The sequence below is a fragment of the Lagenorhynchus albirostris genome, chromosome 8 (assembly GCF_949774975.1).
Source record: "Lagenorhynchus albirostris chromosome 8, mLagAlb1.1, whole genome shotgun sequence".
NCBI classification, from domain to species: Eukaryota; Metazoa; Chordata; class Mammalia; order Artiodactyla; family Delphinidae; genus Lagenorhynchus; species Lagenorhynchus albirostris.
In genome coordinates this window covers 74,686,402-74,708,345 of record NC_083102.1, presented here as the reverse complement: position 1 = coordinate 74,708,345, position 21,944 = coordinate 74,686,402, and the positions used below count along the sequence as shown (strand labels likewise).

The following is a 21,944-nucleotide window of genomic DNA, read 5'->3' as shown; positions in this document are numbered from 1 at the left end:
TCACACAGATTTGTGTTCTACATTTTAAAAGAGTATATACTGTTTTACATAGTCTTATGGTGTTTTGAACTTTCACTTTCATTACTGGTCCATGGTAGACATATTCATGTTATTTTTTCCCATCTGTTATGGATATTTCCTTGACAACTTTAAATAAACCATGGCTTTGTGATTTGAGACACAATAAAATGTCTACAAGTATTAACTCGTTAGGAGTTTCATTCCTTTGTTTCGATTCCAAATGACCATTTTCAGAATAAAGGACCAATAGCCAATTTGTTTTTCCAAATCCATTTTTATTTTTCTCCAGTTTAGTAATGAACGGTTACAAATTAGCCTAAATTTATGGAATTAGTATGAGTCTGAAGGAATAGACTGTTTAATTATGTCACAGCCACATTAATATTTACTAATATACAAGATGATTGGTGTGTGAAACAAAAACTATACCTGTAGCATTACTAATCATGATGTAAGTGCATAAGCATTTTTCCAGTATCATGGTTTATTAAGGCAGTCTCAGTGTAATCTAATAAAAAAATTGTGCAAGGGGAATTCCTAAGTGGCTTGGTTCCTCATGTTAAGAAGAGCTAAAGTTTTGGCTATAAATCCTTGAAAATTTGCCTAAAGCTTGACATAAGTTCAAGTGGTCACAATATTATCTTAAAAATAATAGAAATTCTATTTTAAACTATAAAAAAATTTCTGTTTCATAGTCCACATCAAATATGTGTGTGAAAAAATACAGAACATTAATTGATGCTCTGAGTTTTGTCATTGTCATTTGAAATTAAAGAACATGACCCCATTGTCTCCAGTGCTGTCAGAGTATGGTGAATTATGGTAATTTCTACAGTGCAAATATTTGGCTTAACACCTAACATTCACTCGTTCAATTTTTGTTTTGGATCTTTTCGCTTTTCTTGTTTTGCATTTTTATTTTGTTTTGTTTTCAGCCATCATTTTGTCTTATCATCTTCAATTCTAGAGCAACCTGACAACAATAATGATACTACTGAATTGGGCATCCTTGTCATTCCTGAGATTAGTGTCACAAATGTGGCCGGAGAGAGGACCGGGAATGGGGAAAAAGGCAGAACACTAGGAGAGATTGATGCTCAGCATATACAGGGTGTACAGGAAACAACCACAGATCCTAGAACTGAGAGCAAAGGCTTGCCAGAGATCAGGAGGCAAAAATCTGTAAGAAAAATGATGGAGGATGGAATAAACTCACCTGGCAGAGTGCAGTTTTAGCAGAGCACTTTATAGCTGCACTCCAAGGTATCTCATGGCAAAGGGTCACTGCTGCATGTTTTAAGCAACAGTTGCACAGTCACAAAAATTTTGCATGTCACCTAATCAAAATGCATGAATTATGTACCACAGTTTCTCAATGACTCTTAATGCTCTTTGGAATGGTCGTAGCTCTGCTCTCTGAGTAAACAGTTATGAAAATGAGGCAGAAAATTGCTTCCAAAATAATTTTCTGCTTATGTTTTGAGATCTAAAATTACTTTTTTATCTTTGTATTTTTGCCATCTTTGATATGAAGGAGAATGTATAAAGAATTTTAACAAGTTTGAGCTTGTGATACTTATGGTCTGTATATTTTTCTCTTAGTAAAATAATCTAGAATGTGTAGTGCAACCTTTAAAAAAATCTTTGAAATATTTTAATACTATTTTTTAAAAAGTTCCTTGGTATGGTCTTTGATTTTACACTGCTTTGCTACTGGGGGAGAGTTTACCTCTAGTTTTACTGTGTGGTATTTTTCCTAATTGTTTCTGATCTTTTGCATGAATAGTAAGAGAACTTTTTCTAAAAACACAGTGGGGTGTGGTTTATGGCATGCTTTTCGTTTAATACACTCTAAATTACTCTTATTTAATTATAATGAACTATTGACATTTTATAGAATGTTTTGATTATCCTTTGATTTTGGTCTATAATCTGTTGCTTTACATATTTTGCTAAAATTTAATGTATTTAAAGTATACTTGATTTGGTATGAATCATGAAAAAACAATTACTTAAAATGCTTAATGTTAATTAATATTTGTTATTTCTTTGTTTAGGAAATACAGAATTAACAGGTCAAGAAGAACTGATGGAGATATCTGAAGTTGACGAGGGATTTTATTCCAGGGCTGCGTCTAGTACTAGCCAGTTGGGTTTATCAAACAATAGTCAAAATTGTAGTAACAAGGGAAGTGTAGGAAAGACTCAGAGACGGTCAGGAGGAAACAAAACTGGAGGAAAAGAAAAAGAAACTGCAGGGGAGTCTTGCAAAGATCACTTTGCTCGAAAACAAACCCAGAGAGCCCAAAGTGAGAATCTCGAGCTTCTCTCCTTGAAGAGACTTACATTAACAACCAGCCAATCTCTGCCTAAACCTAATAGTCATGGTTTGGCTAAGACCGCTGCGACCGTATTCAGTAAATCCTTTGAACAAGTTAGTGGTGTCACAGTCCCATATAACCCATCATCTGCTGTTGGCTGTGGGACTGGGACAGATACCAATAGGTTTTCTGCTTGTAGTCTGCAAGAAGAAACGCTTATTTACGTTTCTGAAAGGACTGAACTTCCAATGAAGCATCAAACAGGTCAGCAGAGACCTCCTAGTATTAGCATTACTTTGTCCACAGATTAATTTGTAAGAGTTTTCTCACGTAACCAGTGAATCAGAAAATACGACTTTGCTTCTTCATGAAAGTTCCCAGGGTCGTCTTTCATCCCTGTTCCTGACAGGAGCCCTGATATCTTAAATTCTGAAGGCTACCTTGACTTTATGAAGGGAATAATGTCTAGGTTGCAGTAAGTTGAAATATGGTTTTGTTATTTCTTGGTTGTGTGTTTTCCCCTTGGCTTGAGTCTTTTTTTTCTTTTCTTACCTTCTTATTTGTTTCTGTTGCCGTAAGATTGTCAGTGTGACAATACATTTTGGCAGGTTGTCTGATCAGATTGGTCACAGCTCATGAGAGGTTATGAGTCTTTTTCTTTAATAACTCCTATTTTGGTAGCTGTGTGTTTGGCCTTCAGTGTAAAAGGGAATCTCCTTGCATGAGAACAGTGTTTTCAAGGATGAGGCTGCTGTACAACTCCAGGAATTCTACAGCTGGCTGTTTAGCGAGCCAGTCTGAAAAACAGGCATGTGAAAAACAAAAATGACGTGTATGAAAAGTGCCTGCTAAAAATGTTTGTAACCAGATCGTCTTTAAGATTAGTAGAACAGTTTATATAAAGCACTGGAAAATGCCTGGTAACTCCGTAACCTAAAATATGATATGATTCCAGGGGATGGGAAGAGGGGTTTCCATTGTTATCTTTGGAACATTTTTATATGAGAAATCAGATTGCTAGTAGATGTGTTGCTTTGAAGTGTTTGATCTGGATTTAGCAGGTGAAGATCCCTTTCAGTTCCTAAGATGTAATAGGCCATAAAACTGACTTACCCTGCTGCTGGACTTCGGAAAACCTACTTAGCTTGGATTCCCACAATTCAGAGCACACATCATTGAAGACTTCCTGGAAATGACTGAATTTTGCAACCCATCTCTCAAGATACCAGTGTTTACCATATTGAATTGTTTGTCTACAAATGAAGGAAATTAGGTAAATTTTTCATCTATAAAATATCATTGAAAGAAAATAAAAATAGTGAAATATGGACAAAGGACATTTATATATTAACTAATTTAGGGTTATATATGTTTGTGTTCTTAAATTTAAAATTTTAAGTATGAAAAATATTAAATGTGTTTCTTGTTTTGTGAACAGGCCTATTTGAAATGTTCTTGTTATGATAGAATAATGAATGTAGTTGCTCCCAACCAAAAAATAAAAATAAAAAGGCAATATGGCAGAAGCTAAACAAACTTGTATGTAGCTATAGAGAGTCAGGTGACATCCAGATGGATGTAAAAATTTGATGTTTGCTAGTGGTGGTCATTTCAGCTATGGTTGAGGTTCCTTATAAATCAAGTATATTTAAGTAATAATCTAGGGTAAGAGAGAGAAAGTAGGGTTGAGGATGAGAGACTAAGTTGACTGGGGAGGAAGATGTAGGGAGCTGTCCCCTTGTTAATGGTTAGTACACAGTAGTTTCCTTATTCACAGTCTTTAGCTGTGGTCACACAGAGAAAATGCTAGTTTTCCTCTTGTACCTGCTTATGCAGAGCTCAAATATGTGAAAAATTTGTTATGTCTTGAAGACTGCTAAAGCATTTTCATTATGAATGCAGTTTTGACCATAACTGCTTTGGCTGTCGTTTTAAATCCAATTCTTCAAAAAGCATGAACTAGTTTTTATTCAGTAACCCTGAATAAAATATGGTTTTTAATGTAAGTGAATTTGATTTTTTTAGTGCCACTGATAGAAATGGAATAAGATCTATTGGCATACATTGTAGGAAAAAACAAAAAAAAGCAAAGCAACCAGACAGTGAAAGTTGATAAAGTATTAATTTAATAGAAATCCTGTCTACAATTTAAATCCTTTGTACAATTACTGTGAATTTCCTATTGTCTTTTTGTAATTCTTTAACAAAGAATTTCCCCTAGGCATAGCTACTAACAATATTAATAATAGTCTTAAGAACTAATTTAAAAGATTGGCATTGGAGGCAAGTTAAGGTGCTTAGGAAACATTATAGAATAAGTTTGAGGAAACATTAGCTGGCACAAATAAGAGATCAGATTTTAATGTTCAGCTGTTGTAATGGAACCTCATTTTGTTACTATTCTAGATCATTGCTATTATAAATCATTGTGGTCTGAGGACCAGTAAGGAACATTGGCATTACCTGCCATCTTGTTAAAAATGCAGAATTTCAGAGCCACCTTAGATCTACTGAATCATAATCTGCCTTTTAATAAGATCTCAGGTGATTATTATGTACATTAAAGTTTGAGAAGATAGTATCAAAGTGCAAACAAATCACTTATCTAATATTTAGAATTCTCAGTGTTCTCACAACCCTAGATCAAATATGTTGGATACTAGATCATTATAATCTTCATTGTTTTTAAAGCTAATTAATTTTTTAAGTGTCAACTGACTTAAGTCCCCTAATTCTAAATTTTTAATGAATCTCATTTATTTTTACAATAAAAATGTTAACATTTTATATTCTTCTGTTATTTGAAAATGGAATCAGAGCTGTAGATGCCTACAATTTTATGAAAGCGGTACCACCCTTTTACACAATGCACAACAAATCTGCATGTGTTTTTTCTTTTAAAAACCCTGAAGGCTTACTCAAAGGAGTAGTTCTGAATTTTTGCTCCAAGTAATTTGTCCCAGTTGATTTTCTAGAATGTGGAGTTATGGTAACAGTCAAATTCTTTAGTAGTACCTTTGATACTATTTCAAATAAAGATTATACATTTGAAAATTTTTATAGCAGTTATTAATACTGGGTAATGCTAACTGTGGTAACAATGATAATTATCGCTGCTCTTCTTGTCCCACTCACTTTTCCAAATTTGAAAGTTGGAGTGGCTTTTGTAGGTCATTTTCTTATGAAGATGCTGATGTGACCATTTGGTCACAGACCTTGTGTATATCCAGAGTAATACCTTTTACCACAAGAAGGATTCTGCACAAAACTGGGGCCTCGCACCTCATAGCTCAGAGGATCTGTGCAGACATTGTAGTCCCATTCCACATTTTAAACCTCTAAAAGATTCTTGAAATTACCCAACCTCTCACTCTTCAGATATCCGACTACCTGGGATATTCTAGTGAAGCTGGGTGCCAGCTTTTCCGTTTTAGAATCCAAGTGGAGAGAGAGACAAAGACTTCAGGGGAGTGTCCCAGGGCAGGTGAGCACCCTGGAATCCCTTATTATACCACCATGGAACTTTTAAAGGCAGCTCTGTAGATTTGAAGAGTAGAAATTCTCAGTCCTTAAATGATTTCAGTGTGTTTAGAAAAAGCAATATTTCATTGCTCTTTTCAATTATGAAGTAACTACTTAGCAAACATTATTCAATAATAATTATAAAAGTTATTAACTTTTAAAGATAAAAAGTTAAAATAAAGGGAAATAAAATTTTTAAACCAAAATGGATGAAAAATGATCCCATTTTTAAGGGATTTTGTCTGTTTTGGAAGAATAAAATTAAAGTGTTGAAACCTTTAAATTGTAAAGAAAAATACACCCTGAGACCTAATTTTCAGCAGATATTAAAGTAAGGCTATTTAACGTTTGAGTCTATAGGCACAATAAGTCTACACTTTATTAAAGGGAAGCACATCAAGGAAATATATCTGTTAAATAAGGTAACTGAAATTTTTTTTTTTTTTTTTTTTGCGGTATGCGGGCCTCTCACTGTTGTGGCCTCTCCTGTTGTGGAGCACAGGCTCCGGACACGCAGGCTCAGCGGCCATGGCTCACGGGCCCAGCTGCTCCGTGACATGTGGGATCCTCCCGGACTGGGGCACGAACCCATGTCCCCTGCATCGGCAGGTGGACTCTCAACCACTGAGCCACTAGGGAAGCCCCTGAAAAAATATTTTTTAAAAAGCCATTTAAAAAAAGAATAATTTGATGGGTACTTAAATTAATCATTGTAGATAGAAGTTAATGTATAATAGTGTCTTCCCAATCTTTGGATAAAAAATAAACTCTCTAGTCCTTTAATTAGCATGAATTTATACTTTTAGATTAATTGCTTAGTAAAATTATACTCAATACTTTGAGTTATTCACATTTATATTTAATATTGTTAAATTCTTCATCAGAGAACAGAAATATGTTGTCTTCTGTATTTTGTAACTTGTGCATACCTACAGAGATTACCAGTGAACGTTTTAGAAGATGCTTTTGTGTTTTTTAATAGTAGAGTTCTAGAGTACTTATGTCTTGATATGAAGTTTCTACTAGTAAACTGAAGGTCCTATTTCACATACTGTTATTTTCTCTTATGTGGAGTTTATTGTGTACCTCTTATCTTTATTTCTAATCACGTAGTGATACTAATCTTTTCATAGTAAATTGACTTGTTTCTAATCGTGTTCCTAGAGTTTACATTCCTAAAGAATAAATTACGACTTTGGATATTTTTATGTGCTCTCTACCTTTTTAAGGCTATGGAAATAAACTGGAGTTTAGTTTTTTGAAGTTTTGTATATTTGTGTAAATGTTCTCCATATGCAATACTTTATAGAGCAGTGTTGCCTCTTGTTTTAATGAAATAAAAACTGAAAAAATATTTTTTCCAGATCACTTTACTAATTAAAAAATCGTCATAAAATTTTGCAAAAGTCATGATGTGAAGGAAGAAATTAAAGGAGGAAGACTTAGGTGAGTTGAGCCATTGAGAGCTTTGGGGAGTAAGCCATAGGACAGTGACATCTCATTCCTGGCTTTACATTTTACATGGCTATGGATGAGAAGTGTGACAAGTTCATTAGTATCCATCCAAAAGAAGATGAGCTCCATGGGTCATGTACCAGTGACTGATTATTTGTCATACCAGAAGTACAGGCAAATTTAGATAACAGTGCTTTGCCCTTTTATCTTTCATATGGGTCTTTATCTCTTGAGTGCAGAGACTATATGCCCCTAGTTCCTAGCATAGGATTTTGTACATGGTAGGTATTGAGACATTCAATGAATGTGTGAGTTAGGTTGACGTTAGTTTGGGGAAAGAATCAAGGATAAGGTCTCCAACATATTGTATTACGGTAAAATTTTAAAATTTCATTTACTGACTCTAGGAAATTTCCATGACATTACTTGAATAGGATTACTGTGTGTGCTTAGAAACAAAACCCTCTTAGAAGCTTGAAAAAAAATCCTGTTGTATAGTTGATTATATATTTGGATAATTCCATTTCATCTAAGGAAGTAAGTAATTTAGGAAATATTTTCTGACTGCTATTAGAGGAGCAATCATAGAAAACAAGAGAAGCGATTTTGTAGGCAGTATGTTAGCCCTGTGGAATACAAACTCTTCTAGTGACTTTAGCAATCCCAATAAATAGTTGATTCAGTTCATAGAATCTGTAATACCAGCATATAATTATTTTATAATTATTAAGAAAGGCTTTTACAGATAATTCTAGTCACTTGGTAATTTCCCTTGCATTGTTATTGTGGTGGTAGATAGCTAATATTTGTAGTTAAAATTATGATCTCATTTAATCTTCAAAAGAGTCCTATAAAATGATTAGAATTTCCATTTTACAAAAGAGGAAACTGAAGCTCTCAAAAGGGCAGGTGACTTGCCCAAGGTCACTTAGCTGCTGGGTGGAAAGCTAGAGCTTAAACATAGGTCCTGTGACTCTCACTTTTCTATCACTTGGTAAAAGAAGATACTAAGTGAATACTACATAACAGACATGTGTTTGATATTCACTCATTCCATCTGTCTTATAGGTGACAAGAGTTAAGTTTTAAGGTCAAAATAAAATTTTTCCAAAAATAAATTATGATACGTTTTGTAGAGCTTTAGGTAATTGTGTTTCAGTGGTAAACTGAATGCTAGTTATTCTGATATTAAAAGCATAGTAAAATATAATTAAGATTTTGTTTATTTTTTTACCTGTCAGATAGATGAGGATTAAAAAGATTGATACTAGTATTAGTACAGGTGTGGGGAAATCATTAGTTTAAGAGGCCATTGGCAGGACTTAAATTGGTACAACTAAATTGATGAGCAGTTCAGCAGGATCTATCAAACTTTAAAGTGCATACACCTTCTGACCTAGCAGAATCCTGCTCTTCCATGTTTATTCCACTCTCTATATTTTACAGAAATTTTAGCATAAGGTATAAAGGTATTCATTGCAGCATTGCTTGCAATAGCAAAAAAAAAAAAAAAGCAACAATCTAAATGACCGTTAATAGAGGACTGGATAAGTTATGGTGCACACATATAGTGGAATATGATGTAGCTGTGGAAAACAACGCAGATGTGTATGTGGTGATTCAGAGAGATTATTTAATAGAATGTTCCCTGAAAAAAACATGTCATAGAGCAATCCCATTTTTATAAGACTTGGGTAGAACATTTAATATGGGTGTATATGTGTTTATATATGTTTACATATTCATATATGTACATATGTTCAGCACATGTATATTTGCTGGTATGCGGGGAGGAAAGCATTATTTCTCTAAGTATGATCTAAAGACAGCCTGCATTAGGGAAAAAATGGTGCTTTTTAAAATAGAGATTCCTAGGCCTTGTGCTGATCCCTCTAAATCAGAATCACTGAGTGAAGCATGGAAACCTTTATTTCTAACAAGTTTCTCATTTGATTCTTATACAAACTTAACATTTGGTTTAGTAGCTGACAGCAATGAATTGGTTATCTTTATGTCTCTGGTAGTGGTTTGTAGTTAGGAAAGACAAATGTGTTTTAAAATTAATTGTTAAATTGAGGTATAGTTGACACATAACGTTATATTAGTTTCAGATGTACAACATAATGGTTCAATATTTGCATATATTGCAAAATGATCACCACAGTAAGTCTAGTTAATATCCATCACCATACAGAGTTACAAAATGTTTTTTCTTTTGTGATGAGAACTTTTAAGATTTACTCTCTTAGCCATTTTCAGATAAGCAATACAGTATTATTAACTGTAGTGATCATGCTGTACATTACATCCTCATGACTTACGTATTTTATGACTGGAAGTTTGTACCTTTTGACTCCCTTCACCTATTTTGCTCACCTTTCCACCCCTGCCTCTGACTTATTTCACTTAGCATAATGCCCCCCAACGTCCATCCATGTTATCACAAACGGCAAGATTTTCTTCTTTTTTATGGCTGTATAATATTCGTGTGTGTGTGTACCACATTTTCTTTATCCATTCATCTATTGATGGACACTTAACATTGTTTCAGAAAGGACAAATTTGTTGACCAGATCTTGTGTTCTAAATGAGGCTCTCCCTAAGATAAAGCCAATTAACATTGATTAACATCATCAACATAGACCTGTTGGTGAAAGGTAAATTGACCTGACACACAAAAATGATTCTACTCTATAGTACATGCCAATTAAATAAGCAATCCTTAAAAAAAAAACCTTTGCTGTTGTTTAACTCTCTCAAATATCATCTGATGACCTGCTAATAAAGCAAAATTAAGTACTGAAAGTTAACTACAGTAAGACAGTGCACCACCTTGATATGCTTACCTGTCTCTCAGAACTAGAAAATTAGCTATTTGTTGAGTTTTGAGACCTGTGCCCAAATGGTTTAAGACATGTCTGTCAAGACAGGGAACTGATTGGATTTGGCAAAGTTAAGAAATGGTTTAGGATTGGTGGACACAGCAAATAAGGACCTTGAAGAATCTTGATAAGTAAACTGTTGTTTGATAAGCTAGCTGTTTGCCCAGGTCAGCAGGTCATTGTTTCCATCCTATAGGAACTTCCTTATGCAAACAAAAAATTAGAGATTGTTCCTGTTTGTCTTTTGTTTTGTTTTGTTTTGTTTACCATCTTATCTTTCCTGGGCAAAGGTTTACTGGAATGAACAACTATCTCATATTGACATAGAGGGCCTACAGTTTTATCTAAGCCATAGTTTGATAGTTTCAGACTTGATAGTTTCAAGTCTGTTTATCTCTCCCCATTCAAAGATTGTAAGTCAATACTATAAATACAGCATATTGATACATCGTTAATGACTTCTTAGGGTTCTACAGAAGATCTCAGAGATTTCTTCTGAAGCTTCTTGACCCTTATCACACTGGATTTATACTTGTAAAGTGCTGTAATATAATAATCCTCATCACATTGTACTGTGATTATCTTTTCACATGTCTGTCTCCCGCACTAGACCATTGCCCTGTGGGAGTTTAGTATAATACCTAATACATGATAGTGAATAAAGATTTGTTTTACTAGATAGAATGTAAATCCAATCCAGGAAATGAGTGGCAACGTAGGAACACTGTGTTGCTCCTCTTCCATTCAAGAGAAATCTGTGAAACTCATTTGATTCTCTAATGTACATCAGTACAGAGATGAAGGTGAAGGTTGTAAAACTTTACCACTTTGGTTCTTTAACGAGTATCTACATAAAAGTTTTTTGAGAAGTAAATTATGATACATCATGTTTCTTTTTACTTAAACTAATGAATAACATGAAGATTTTTCTGGGCTTATGTTTGACTTTCTTTTTCTATCATATTCTCTTCAATATTTCTGTGGCGCACATAAGTGATATCTAGACTCTTTAGCAAATAAAGTAGGAAAGACTTAAACACTACAAATTTTCACTTCTTGCTTCACTTGCTTCCTTTTATAGAAGCTACAAGTATGTTTAACTTTTGTATCCCAGGTCCATTACTACCTAGTGAAGGCCTATAGTGCATTTATCTTAAAACTTGTGTTCTCTTCACTTAGCCAAGATGCTTCTACTTCTGTCTTGCCCCCTGTGCTATATAATTTTTACTAACATTTTCTTCTCCAAATTGCTTGAAATATAACCCTCTGGAACAACATGTCACCACTTCCTCTTCTATTCTAATTCTACTCTAGTGTGGAATCTCATTTCAATATTCATTTACATCCACCAAGTTGAATTTAATGAGGCAAGGTATGTTTGAAAGGAGAAAACAAGCAAGCAAGCAAACAAACCCATGAACTATACTTATAATAGGAGAGAATATTACAGTTTGCCAAGCAGGAAAAAATTGAGCTGTGTTATACAAGCAAGTAGTTAGAGGTAAACTGTAGCACTACAACCCCACTCAGCAGTGGTGGTGGAGGACACTTAGGAGAGGAACTCTTTACAGTGAGAATAAATCTGAGCAGTATTTCTTGTCTGCTCTGCACAGAAGGTAAAGATATCCCAAGGTACAGATCTGCCCCATTTTATGAGTCATAGTTGGCCAGGTGGTAGAGGACATGGAAGTAACAAGGTTGGAGGATGAGTGATAAAATTCAGGCACTAAATATATGGTTGGACTTCTCAAAATGGGCTCAGATTGTAAGAATAATTGTTTTCTACATAAATACTAAACCCCATTTGAAGGAGATGCTAAGTACTCAGATGGTCAGGGTGATTCTGAGGATGTCAGTAGATCTTTCTTTCATATCCCAGTCCTTGTTCAATCAGCTAATGAACAAAGTGGCAATACTGGAAGCAGAAGGGCTATACATGGACTTCAACAATATGGCGCTCCTGGGACTTCCCTGGTGGCACAGTGGTTAAGAACCCGCCTGCCAGCAATATAGCACAGGGAGATCAGCTCAGTGTTTTGTGGCCACCTAGAGGGGTGGGATAGGGAGGGTGGGAGGGAGACGCAAGAGAGAGGAGATATGGAGATATATGTATAGCTGATTCACTTTGTTATAAAGCAGAAACTAACACACAATTGTAAAGCAATTACAGTTCAATAAAGATGTTAAAAAAAAAAAAAAGAATCCACCTGCCAATGCAGGGGACACGGGTTCAATCCCTGGTCCGGTAAGATCCCACATGCCGCGGAGCAACTAAGCCCATGAGCCGCAACTACTGAGCCCACGTGCCACAACTACTGAAACCCGCATGCCTAGAACCTATGCTCCGCAGCAAGAGAAGCCACCGCAATGAGAAGCCCACACACCGCAACAAAGAGTACCCCTCACTCGCTGTAACTAGAGAAAGCCTGCGCGCAGCAACGAAGACCCAGTGCAGCCAAAAATAAATAAATTTATTTTTTTAAAAACGTATAAAATAACAAACAATATGGCCCTCCTTTCGTCAAGGCTACCCTTATTACTGCCACTGCTAAGAGCTCAGTCTGCCGGCAGGAGTGACAAACCCTAAGATTTCATGCCCTAGGGCAGCCAAATAGTTGCCTAGTGGCAGACCAATTATATCAAATCTCTTTTGTCATGGAGAAGCAGCTATTTCTTCATGGAGTAGACACTGTTAATCTGGATTTAGATTTGCCTTCCCTGTCTGTCATGCTTCTGTGTGCAACACTAAGTGCCCTATTGACCATCATGATTTTCCTCAAAATATTGCATCTAAGGAACTTGCTTTATAGTGTAAGAAGCAAGGTAGAGGGGGAATTCCACTTCCATTAATGGCAGACTGGGTAATAACGTCAGGATTTCCATGGACATCTAGATAATCTGAACGAATTCTTTTTAAAATACGAAAATTTAGAGAGGCAAGCCCAGCATTGCGGCCACTTCTTACCTGGAGGTATTGGCTGATTCTAGAAGAAGCGCTTAAGGGGATGAGCAGTGCTTTTACTGCCCCCAGAAGGCTAGGAGGACAAAAATTGGATACTAGTGCATGCCATCTCATGGGGAGGGGCTTAGAAAACTCCCATGCTTTGGTTTGGGGTCCCAAAAAGCTCCACCAGTGAAGGAAAAGTGAGTTGAACATACACTCCCCCACCCCTCCAAATTCACGGGGAATTTAGTGCAGCATCAAATCATCTCAATTCCTGAAATTGAATTGAAGTAATCCCTTAGGTGCCTGGTAACAAACAAACAAATACTCTGTTGAGGAAAGAAAAAACATCTCAAGTTTCACGTTCCATAATTTTTCAAATTAAATGTTCAGCAGAGAAGAAATAACTAGACACTACTACAGCAGAGCAGCCCTCACTGAGGACAACTAGTGACATTGGATAAAATAATTTAAAACCTCTGTTTGGAACCATTGAAGAACTTTTAAGCAAACTGGACTCCAAGAGCCAAAATCCCAGAAAGAAGGTGTGCAGAGAAGAGTTTACAGAGCAGACCTGACATACTATCCTTAGAAAGCCCTGCTTGCAATGTTGGCCGTTGGCTGGCACCTGAGAATTTGGATTACAGGAATGTTCCCACCATTTCCTAATTGATAAGGTAGTTTACTATATATAAACTGATTATACAAACAACATGGTTTATGCTGAATATCTGCTTTCCTCTGGGCATCTGTAATTATGATACATGCTAGGCAGAAGGTGCCTATATGAACAGCTTCTAATACAAACCCTGGGCAGTAGATCTCTAAAGAGTGTCCCTGGCAGATAACATATCACATAAGTTGTCACAATTCAATACTGGTGGAATTAAGCACATCTTGTGTGATTCCACAGGGGAAAATTTTTGGAAGCTTGTGCCTGGTTTCCTATGGATTTCACCCCATGCACTTTTTCCCTTGGTTGATATTGCTTTGCGTTGTTTTGCTGTAATACATCATAGCCATGAGTATGACTGTATGCTGAGTCCTGTGAGTCGTTCTACTAAATCACTGAATTTGAGGGTTTTCTTGTGGACTCTCAACACAGAAGGTAACCAGAGCACTTGTGAGCAAACCTTGTGCAGCTACTTTTTCCTTTACAGAATTTGCCAGTTTGGGACACAAATCTGGGTAGAAGGCCCAGGAAGAGAATTTCTGCTAAGAATCAGAGAAGCAAACAAATTATAGCAACTCCAAGGAACTAGAAAGACAAAAAGCTTAGGTTCATCAAGCCATCCAACACTTGAAAGACCTAAGGTCCCAATAAGGCAGAAAGTTTCAGAGAAGTGAGCCTGATACTCTGCTGGTTTTCCCCTTGAGTATTTGCTGAATTCTGGGACTGATCAGAGCTGAAAGATTAAAAAAAAAAAGGCAGAAACCTGAAAGCCAAAGCAAAGATATCTATTTGTCTATCTTTTCTATCTATCTACTATCTATCTATCTATCTATCTATCTATCTATCTATCTATCTATCTATCTATCTCATCATTGTAGGTAAGAAACAAAAATTGGAACAGGAGAAAGTAAAGCTTATAAAAATTATAACGTAGTTTCACATCCACTGAATTATAGATTGGATTAATGTGATCTGCTTGCCACCACTCTTATCTTCCTACCAGGGAATAGGGTGATCCCTCCCTGTATGAAAATAACATTCCAGAGACAGCACGGTGTATCATATACAATATCTAGCATTAAGTCAAAAATTATGAAGAATACCAAAGAGTAGAACCATGAGGAAAAAGACATTAAAAGCAGGTCCACAGATGACCCAGTTATTAGTGTTATCTGATATGGATTTAAAAACAGCCCTGATTGGGCTTCCCTGGTGGCACAGTGGTTGAGAGTCCGCCTGCCGATGCAGGGGACACGGGTTCGTGCTCCGGTCCGGGAAGATCCCACATGCCGCGGAGTGTCTAGGCCCATGAGCCATGGCCGCTGAGCCTGCGCGTCCGGAGCCTGTGCTCCGCAACGGGAAAGGCCACAACAGTGAGAGGCCCGCGTACCGCAAAAAGAAAAAAAAAAAAAAAAAAAAGCTCTGATTAATGAATCGAGATTGAGAATTTAATAAGAACTAGAATCTTTTTTATTCAAAATTCTAGAACTGAAAAATGCAAAACCTGAAATTAAGAACTCAGTATATATATTTAAGCAGATTAGAGAATGGATTAAACAATCAAAAAGAGATTGTTAGACTGGATTTGTTAAAAAGATCAGAAATGCTTTAGATTCAGACACACATACATCAAAAATAAAAGGATCCAAGATGCACTATGCAAAGAGCAACCATAAGACAGCCAGAATGGTTATACTAATATCAAATCATTAGACTTTAAAACAAACAAAAAATGTAACTAGAGATAAAGAGAGGCATTTTATAATGATAGAAGGGTCAATCCATCATGAAGATATAACAATTATAAACACACACTAACAACAGAGCCCCAAAATATATGAAGCAAAAATTATCAGAATCGAAGGGAGAAATGGATAGCTCAATAATACTTGAAGCCTTCAATACCCCATTTTTGATAATAGATATAGCCATGAGGCAGATAAACAAGAATTTATCCTAGCAATTCAAGGTTGTATTAATTTCATAGAGCTGCTGTAACAAATTACCACAAATTATATGGTTTACAACAATAGAAATTTATTGTCTTACAGTTCTGGAGTTCAAAATGAAGGTGTCAGCAGGATTGCGTTCCCTCTGATGGCAATCTAGGCTTTTCTTTTTTAAAAAATAATTTTTAAAATTGAAGTATAGTTGATTTACAATGTTTCAGGTGTACAGCAAAGTGATTCAGTTTTATATATGTGTGTATATATATATACACACACATATATATTCTTTTCCAGATTCTTTTCTATTATAGGTTATTACAAGATATTGAATATAGTTCCCTGTGCTACAGAGTAGGTCCTTGTTGTTTATCTATTTTATATATCGTAGTGTGTATCTGTTAATCCCAAATTACTAATTTATCCCTCCCCCCGCTTTCCCCTTTGGTAAATATAAATTTGTTTTCTATTTCTGTGAATCTCTTTCTGTTTCGTAAATAAGTTCATTTGTATCACTTTTTGGATTCCACATATAAGTGATATCATATGATATTTGTCTTTGTCTGACTTATTTCACTTAGTATGATAATCTCTAGGTCCATCCGTGTTGCCGCAGATGGCATTATTTCACTCTTTTTTATGGCTGAGTAATTTCCAGTGTATATGTATACCACATCTTCTTTATCCATTCCTCCGTTGATGGACACTTCGGTCACTTCCCTGTCATGGCTATTGTAAACAGTCCTGCTATGAACATTGGGATGCATGTATCTTTTCGAATTAGAGTTTTCGACTTTTCCGGATATATGCCCAGGAGTGGGATTGCTGGGTCATGTGGTAATTCTATTTTTAATTTTTTAAGGAACCGCCATACTGTTCTCCATAGTGGCTGCCCCAATTTACGTCCCCACCAACAGTGTAGGAGGGTTCCCTTTTCTTTACACCCTCTCCAGCATTTATTATTTATAGACTTTTTGATGATGGCCATTCTGACTGGTGTGAAGTGATACTTCATTGTAGTTTTGATATGCATTTCTCTAATAATTAGCAGTGTTGAACATCTTTTCATGTTCCTATTGGCCATCTGTATGTCTTCTTTGTAGAAATGTCTATTTAGGTCTTCTGCCCACTTTTTGATTGGGTAATCTAGGCTTTTTTAAAATCATGTACATCAAGACTGTTCCAGCCTCTACGTATTACTTAATTCCAAAGCCATTTCCACAATTTTAGATATTTGTTGTGACAGCACCCCACTTTCTGGTACCAAAATCTGTTTTAGTTCCTCAGGGCTACTCTAACAAATTATCACAAATTGCGTGGCTTAAAACAACAGAAGTTTATTCTTTCACAGTTCTGGAGGATGAAGTTCTGAAATTAAGATGTTGGGAGGGCCATGCTCTCTTTGAATGCTCTAGAGGAGACTCATTCCTTGCTTCCACCAAACTTCTGGTGGCTCTAAGCAGTCCTTGGCATTTCTTGTCTTCTAGCTGCATTACTTCAATCTCTGGCTCTGTCATCATATAGTCTTCTTCCCTGTGTATCTTCATATGACCTTTTTTTAAAATTTATTTATTTATTTTTGGCTGCGTTGGGTCTTCATCGCGGCACGCAGGCTTTCTCTAGCTGCGGCGAGCAGGGGCTGCTCTTTGTTGGGGTACGCGGGCTTCTCACCGCGGTGGCCTCTCTTGCTGCGGAGCATGGGCTCTAGGCGTGCGGGGGGCTTCAGTAGTTGTGGCGCACGGGCCTAGCTGCTCTGCGGCATGTAGGATCTTCCCGGACCAGGGCTTGAACCCGTGTCCCCTGCATTGGCAGGCGGATTCCCAACCACTGCGCCACCAGGGAAGTCCCATATGACCTTCTTTTAAGGACATTAGATTTAGGGCCCACCCTGATCCAATATGACATCTTAACTAACTACATCTGCAAAGACCCTATTTGTAAATAAGGTCACATTCTGAATTTCAGTATTTCATTATTTTGATGCTAGTTGTGGGATTTTAATACATACTCTTTATCAGATTGAGAATATTCATAGTTTGTTGAGTGTTTTTTATCATGAAAATGTACTGGGTTTTATCGAATGCTTTTTCTATCTTTTTCTGAGGGGGACATGGACATTCTTTCTTATTTATTTACTGAGGTATGATTAACATACAAAACTCCTGTACATATTTAATGTATACATCTTGATGATTTTGAAGTTAAATGTATACTCATGAAACTGACACCATATACAATGCCAAAAACGTAACCATCACTTCTAAAAGTTTCCTTCCTCCGTCTTTTTCTAAAATATAAGAATGTTTCACATAAGATCAACCCTATTAATGAATTTTTAAGTATACAATACTGTCAACTGTATGCACAATGCTGTACAGTAGATCTTGAGGACTTGTTTATCTTGCTTAAGTGAAATTATGTGTGTTTCGACCAACATCTTCTCCATTCCCCTTCACCCTGTCAAATGCTTTTTCTACATTTAATGAGATGATTATGTAGTTTTTGTCCTTTATTCTATTAATATGGTGTATTACATTAATTTATTTTTGAATGTTAAAACAACATTGCGTTCCTGGAGTAAAGCCCACTTGTTAAAGCTCTAGTATTCTTTCTATAGGATTTGTTATGTTATTAACAAATATGTTATGCTTGTTTTATGCACTAACATAAGACCTATCCTTGAGATTATTCCATGTGCACCTGAGAAGAAAGCATTTTCTACTGTTGTTGGGTGAAGTATTTTACAGATATGTGTTAAGTCAAATTTAAGTGTAGTATTGTGTAAGTCTTCTATTTTTTTGTTGATCTGCTGCCAGCTGTTCCATCCATTATTGAAAGTGGGATGTTGAAGTCTTCAACTATTATTGTTGAACTGTATATTTCTTCTTTCAATTCTGTTAGTTTTTGCTTCACCTATTTTGGGAGTTCTGTTATCATGTGCATATATGTTTATAATTGTTATAGCTTCCTGATGGGTTGATCCTCTTATTATTATAAAGTGTCCCTGTTTATCTCTAGTGTTTTTTTTTTTACATCTTTATTGGAGTATAATTGCTTTACAATGGTATGTTAGTTTCAGCTTCACAACAAAATGAATCAGTTATATATATACATATGTTCCCATATCTCTTCCCGCTTGCATCTCCCTCCCTCCCACCCTCCCTATCCTACCTCTCCAGGCGGTCACAAAGCACCGAGCTGATCTTCCTGTGCTATGCGGCTGCTTCCCACTAGCTATCTACCTTACGTTTGGTAGTGTATATATGTCCATGCCTCTCTCTCGCTTTGTCACAGTTTACCCTTCCCCCTCCCCATAGCCTCAAGTCCATTCTCTAGTAAGTCTGTGTCTTTATTCCTGTTTCACCCCTAGGTTTTTCATGACATTTTTTTTCTTAAATTCCATATATATGTGTTAGCATACGGTATTTGTCTCTCTCTTTCTGACTTACTTCACTCTGTATGACAGACTCTAGGTCTATCCACCTCATTACAAATAGCTCAATTTCATTTCTTTTTATGGCTGAGTAATATTCCGTTGTATATATGTGCCACATCTTCTTTATCCATTCATCTGATGATGGACACTTAGGTTGTTTCCATCTCCGGGCTATTGTAAATAGAGCTGCAATGAACATTTTGGAACATGACTCTTTTTGAATTATGGTTTTCTCAGGGTATATGCCCAGTAGTGGGATTGCTGGGTCATATGGTAGTTCTGTTTGTATTTTTTTAAGGAACCTCCATACTGTTCTCCACAGTGGCTGTATCAATTTACATTCCCACCAACAGTGTAAGAGGGTTCCCTTTTCTCCACACCCTCTCCAGCATTTATTGTTTCTAGATTTTTTGATGATGGCCATTCTGAGCGGTGTGAGATGACATCTCATTGTAGTTCTGATTTGCATTTCTCTAATGATTAGTGATGTTGAGCATTCTTTCATGTGATTGTTGGCAGTCTGTATATCTTCTTTGGAGAAATGTCTATTTAGATCTTCTGCCCATTTTTGGATTGGGTTGTTTGTTTTTTTGTTATTAAGCTGCATGAGCTGCTTATAAATTTTGGAGATTAATCCTTTGTCAGTTGCTTCATTTGCAAATATTTTCTCCCATTCTGAGGGTTGTCTTTTGGTCTTATTTATGGTTTCCTTTGCTGCGCAAAAGCTTTTAAGTTTCATTAGGTCCCATTTGTTTATTTTTGTTTTTATTTCCATTTCTCTAGGAGGTGGGTCAAAAAGTACCTTGCTGTGATTTATGTCATAGAGTGTCCTGCCTATGTTTTCCTCTAAGAGTTTGATAGTTTCTGGCCTTACATTTAGGTCTTTAATCCATTTTGAGCTTATTTTTGTGTATGGTGTTAGGGAGTGATCTAATCTCATACTTTTACATGTAACTGTCCAGTTTTCCCAGCACCACTTATGGAAGAGGCTGTCCTTTCTCCACTGTACATTCCTGCCTCCTTTATCAAAGATAAGGTGACCATATGTGCGTGGGTTTGTCTCTGGGCTTTCTATCCTGTTCCATTGATCTATATTTCTGTTTTTGTGCCAGTACCATGCTGTCTTGATTACTGTAGCTTTGTAGTATAGTCTGAAGTCAGGAAACCTGATTCCTCCAGCTCTGTTTTTCGTTCTCAAGATTGCTTTGGCTATTCGGGGTCTTTTGTGTTTCCATACAAATTGTGAAATTTTTTGTTCTAGTTCTGTGAAAAATGCCAGTGGTAGTTTGATAGGGATTGCGTTGAATCTGTAGATTGCTTTGGGTAGTATAGTCATTTTCACAATGTTGATTCTTCCAATCCAAGAACATGGTATATCTCTCCATCTATTTGTATCATCTTTAATTTCTTTCATCAGTGTCTTATAATTTTCTGCATACAGGTCTTTTGTCTCCTTAGGTAGGTTGATTCCTAGATATTTTATTCTTTTTGTTGCAATGGTAAATGGGAGTGTTTTCTTGATTTCACTTTCAGATTTTTCATCCTTAGTGTATAGGAATGCCAGAGATTTCTGTGCATTAATTTTGTATCCTGCTACTTTACCAAATTCATTGATTAGCTCTAGTAGTTTTCTGGTAGCATCTTCAGGATTCTCTATGTATAGTATCACGTCATCTGCAAAGAGTGACAGCTTTACTTCTTCTTTTCTGATTTGGATTCCTTTTATTTCCTTTTCTTCTCTGATTGCTGTGGCTAAAACTTCCAAAACTATGTTGAATAAGAGTGGTGAGAGTGGGCAACCTTGTTTTGTTCCTGATCTTAGTGGAAATGCTTTCAGTTTTTCACCATTGAGGACGATGTTGGCTGTGGGTTTGTCATATATGGCCTTTATTATGTTGAGGAAAGTTCCCTCTATGCCTACTTTCTGCAGAGTTTTTATCATAAATGGGTGTTGAATTTTGTCAAAAGCTTTCTCTGCATCTATTGAGATGATCATATGGTTTTTCTCCTTCAATTTGTTAATATGGTGTATCACGTTGATTGATTTGCGTATATTGAAGAATCCTTTCATTCCTGGAATAAACCCCACTTGATCATGGTGTATGATCCGTTTAATGTGCTGTTGGATTCTGTTTGCTAGTATTTTGTTGAGGATTTTTGCATCTATGTTCATCAGTGATATTGGCCTGTAGTTTTCTTTCTTTGTGACATCCTTGTCTGGTTTTGGTATCAGGGTGATGGTGGCCTCGTAGAATGAGCTGGGGAATGTTCCTCCCTCTGCTATATTTTGGAAGAGTTTGAGAAATATAGGTGTTAGCTCTTCTCTAAATGTTTGATAGAATTCGCCTGTGAAGCCATCTGGTCCTGGGCTTTTGCTTGTTGGAAGATTTTTAATCACAGTTTCAATTTCAGTGCTTGTGATTGGTCTGTTCATATTTTCTATTTCTTCCTGATTCAGTCTTGGCAGGTTGTGCCTTTCTAAGAATTTGTCCATTTCTTCCATGTTGTCCATTTTACTGGCATAGAGTTGCTTGTAGTAATCTCTCATGATCTTTTGTATTTCTGCAGTGTCAGTTGTTACTTCTCCTTTTTCATTTCTAATTCTATTGATTTCAGTCTTCTCCCTTTTTTTCTTGATGAGTCTGGCTAATGGTTTATCAATTTTGTTTATCCTTTCAAAGAACCAGCTTTTAGTTTTATTGATCTTTGCTATTGTTTCCTTCATTTCTTTTTCATTTATTTCT

At 36.2% G+C, this 21,944-nt stretch overlaps 1 protein-coding gene across 3 annotated transcripts in view; it reads left to right on the top strand.

Moving 5' to 3' along the window:
• Nucleotides 1-21,944, top strand: part of HYCC1 (hyccin PI4KA lipid kinase complex subunit 1) — a 109,321-nt gene that overhangs the window by 74,048 nt on the left and 13,329 nt on the right. The window contains exons 11-12 of one of the 3 annotated variants that reach the window (XR_009542008.1): nucleotides 2,079-3,615; nucleotides 5,721-7,174. Coding sequence is in view for 1 of the 3 variants with exons in the window: in XM_060157142.1 (XP_060013125.1) it covers nucleotides 2,079-2,653 (575 nt within the window). In the remaining 2 variants the exon portion in view is untranslated. Of the gene's footprint in view, nucleotides 1-2,078; nucleotides 5,397-5,720; nucleotides 7,175-21,944 lie in introns of those variants that run through there. The other 2 variants (XR_009542009.1, XM_060157142.1) reach the window with 2 other exon arrangements.